At 30.7% G+C, this 3,172-nt stretch overlaps 1 protein-coding gene across 1 annotated transcript; it reads left to right on the top strand.

The window, feature by feature from the left end:
* The first annotated feature begins 1,091 nt into the window (after positions 1-1,091).
* Positions 1,092-3,156, top strand: LOC108578810 (sulfide:quinone oxidoreductase, mitochondrial). The gene is made up of 8 exons (XM_017942207.1): positions 1,092-1,147; positions 1,361-1,475; positions 1,581-1,689; positions 1,809-2,033; positions 2,107-2,307; positions 2,379-2,588; positions 2,656-2,842; positions 2,906-3,156. Exons 2-8 carry the CDS (start codon positions 1,363-1,365, stop codon positions 3,154-3,156), a joined length of 1,296 nt encoding a protein of 431 aa, XP_017797696.1. The 5' UTR covers positions 1,092-1,147; positions 1,361-1,362.
* Positions 3,157-3,172: the final 16 nt, after the last annotated feature.

The raw sequence follows: 3,172 nt of genomic DNA, 5'->3' as shown, positions 1-3,172 counted from the left end.
GTCGTGCATTTGTATTTCACGCGTATGCCTCGGAGCTGCGTATCGTGGATACACACTCGATCCGGAAGTCTTTGGTTGTGAGAAAGTTTCTTTTGTAAAATTTCAAGTGATTTTATATTAAAAACGAAACAATGAACTTATCAGAGTTCACTTTGAAACTGCACACATGTTGGTACTGCTTTTGTTCTCTTAAGTAGGCTCCCATCCTTGGATCGAAGGGTGTTCGATGCCTTTTCTCATTATGAGTGTAATCGTTGTTTCATGATGACGACTCGGGTTAGACGGATGTGTTTATTTTTTATTTTTTATTGAAAAAAACTTACGAAAAAAGGCGTGTAAAATCTTTCTTTTTCTCTCTCATGACTGATGATTTTCGGGACTCGAGTCGAGCTTGCCTAGTTTCAGGCAGCGTTAAAAAGTTATCCTCAATAAAGAGAGAAGCAAAAGAATGACTAAAAACAACTATTTACGTGGTCTTCGTTACTTTACCTTCTTACGTCTGAACTACGCATTTCTCTTTATTCGTTTGATACTTTCCACATGAGTTAAAGTGATTTGATCAATAATTTTATAAAGGAAAGATTGAAAAAATTAGAAATTTGCTATTTTGTGTTAGAACGATTAACATTCGATGAACGATGATTCGGGAAAATGGTGATAGAACAACTTGATTCACTAAATTTTTGTCCTAGTTAATCTTAATATGCATTAATTTAAAGGATAATGATAATTTACCTGAGAAATTGTTTATTTCTAAATCTAATTACAACGATACACAATAAAACTACTACTACCAGTTGATAATAGTATTAATGATTATTGCATAACAATATTTAAACGTATTATTAAAACTGTCTAAAAATATCATAGGTTAATTCTTGTTCGAAATTTAAAATTGCGCGTGCGCATTGTTTTAAGGTTAAAAGAGATAGACGTAGCGTATACCGGGTACAGTTTACGATATGTAATTGCGAACATTCGGATTGGGTTTTATCAATGTAACGTTTCTAATACAAGGGGATATAATACAGTGTAATTCAGTACTGTATTTTAAACTTCATTTGAAAAATTTATTTTAAAAAGCATTCAACATTTTTGGTAAATATACGACACATTTGATTTTAACATTTACATTATATAAAATCAGGTATTTATCATTCCATTTATCAATTTATTAAGGAATTTATCTTTAACGTAATTTAACGTTTGGCTACCATGACCACTTTTTATATTATGTACTTCAAAATACTATTAAACCAATAATTGCTTCATTAATTATATTAATCAACTAACTTCTTTGAACAATATATTCACATAATTACAATAAACTGTGTTAAAATGTACCATTTGTTGATTCTAGAAATGAGTCATATTAGGAGTTTACGTTATACTGTGTCTTGTTTAAATACTTGTAATTTGGAACCTCTTAAAAGACATATATTAATTAAAAATGGATATAGAAATGCCCACCATTCGTAAGTACTGTTATTTTATATGTATAAAAAGAATGCATTAAAGTTTCTATGTTAGAAATTTCATAACCATATGTGTATTAATGTTAATGAAACAAAACACTTTAGGTGCAAAGTATTGGTAGTTGGAGGTGGTACTGGAGGTTGTAGCATGGCTGCAAAATTTGCAAATAAATTCAAAAATCCAAATCAAGTTACTATAATAGAACCAAATGCAGCAAGTATTTGTTTTATTATTATTATTATTAAAATGTGTAGATAAATGGTAAAAGAATGAAGTACTATCTTGAATTAAATCAAATATTGTATTATGCTCATCAGGGTAATATTTTTTAGTTACATTACTATCAACCAATGTTTACATTAATTGGTGGTGGTATAAGGTCTCTTGAAGCTTCAAAAAGACCAATGAAAGATACTTTACCATCAAATGCAAAATGGTTTGAAGACAATGTAATAAGCTTTGAACCAACCCAAAATCAAGTGACTATGAGTAATGGAGATACTGTGGAATATGAAATTATGATTGTTGCAGTTGGTCTTCAACTGTATTGGGAAAAAGTGAGGTTGGAAAACATATTTTGTACTTTTTAATTGATGAGCAAAAATTAATTTGTTTTTCCATCTTCTATAGATACCTGGTTTAGTAAAAAGTCTTAAAGATGGTCTCTCACAAGTCTGCTCCATTTATGGGTCTGATACTGTTGTAAATGTATTTCCAAAAATTGCAAGAACTCAGGAGGGTACTGCAATATTTACCTTCCCAAACAGCCCTGTTAAGTGTCCTGGAGCTCCTCAAAAAATTGCGTACATTGCAGAGGATTATTTTCGTAAAGTAAATATAACTAATCTTTTTGTTCTTCAGTTTAAATACATGTATTATATTAATACTTTCTTTTCGAAAAGAAAAAGGTCCGTGATAACGTGAAAGTTGTATATAATACAGCTTTACCAGTTATATTTGGAGTTAAAAAGTATGCTGATTCACTTTGGGATGTCTGCAAACAAAGAAACATTACTGTGAATGTTCAAACAAATCTTGTGGAAATAGATCCAGTTAAACAGGAAGCTGTATTTCAGAAGTTAGATGGATCAAATGAAACGTTTGTTGAGAAGGTATCTTTTACCCTTTATTGGATGCTTTATGCATATATTTATAATATATACATGTAATTTTATTTAGTATTCGTTGCTTCACGTGTGCCCACCAATGGGTCCACCCGATGTTCTGAAGAAACATCCTTCTTTAACAAACGAAGTAGGATTTTTGACTGTCGATCCTAAAACTCTACGTCATACGAAATACCCGAACATATATGGTATCGGAGATTGTACAAGTACCCCAAATTCGAAAACGATGGCAGCAATAGGTACAATAAGATTTTATTATACTTATGAATCAAAATGTTAATTTGACTTTTCTTGTTTTATAGCGGCTCAGGGGAAAGTGCTATATAAAAATATTATAGACGATTTAGCTGGTAAACCGATGACTATGGCTTATAATGGTTATTCGTCTTGTCCTTTGGTTACTGGTTATAATAAATGCATTTTGGCTGAATTTGATTATAATTTGCAACCATTAGAAACGTTTCCAGTAAATCAAGGACGAGAATATTTCTTCACATATTTACTCAAAACTTACGTTTTCCCACTTTTGTATTGGAATTTAATGACTCGGTAAATTGATTATAATTTTA

This window comes from Habropoda laboriosa, unplaced genomic scaffold (assembly GCF_001263275.1).
Source record: "Habropoda laboriosa isolate 0110345459 unplaced genomic scaffold, ASM126327v1 scaffold62, whole genome shotgun sequence".
In the NCBI taxonomy this organism is placed as follows: Eukaryota; Metazoa; Arthropoda; class Insecta; order Hymenoptera; family Apidae; genus Habropoda; species Habropoda laboriosa.
This window is presented reverse-complemented; position numbering and strand designations above follow the sequence as displayed.

Bases quoted from the DNA above. Each gene is read 5' to 3' on its own strand.
- LOC108578810 (XM_017942207.1), top strand. From the start codon at position 1,363: ATGAGTCATATTAGGAGTTTACGTTATACTGTGTCTTGTTTAAATACT. The intron at 1,476-1,580 runs GTAAGTACTGTT...AAAACACTTTAG, and splicing joins TATAGAAATGCCCACCATTC to GTGCAAAGTATTGGTAGTTG. The intron at 2,308-2,378 runs GTAAATATAACT...CTTTTCGAAAAG, and splicing joins CAGAGGATTATTTTCGTAAA to AAAAAGGTCCGTGATAACGT.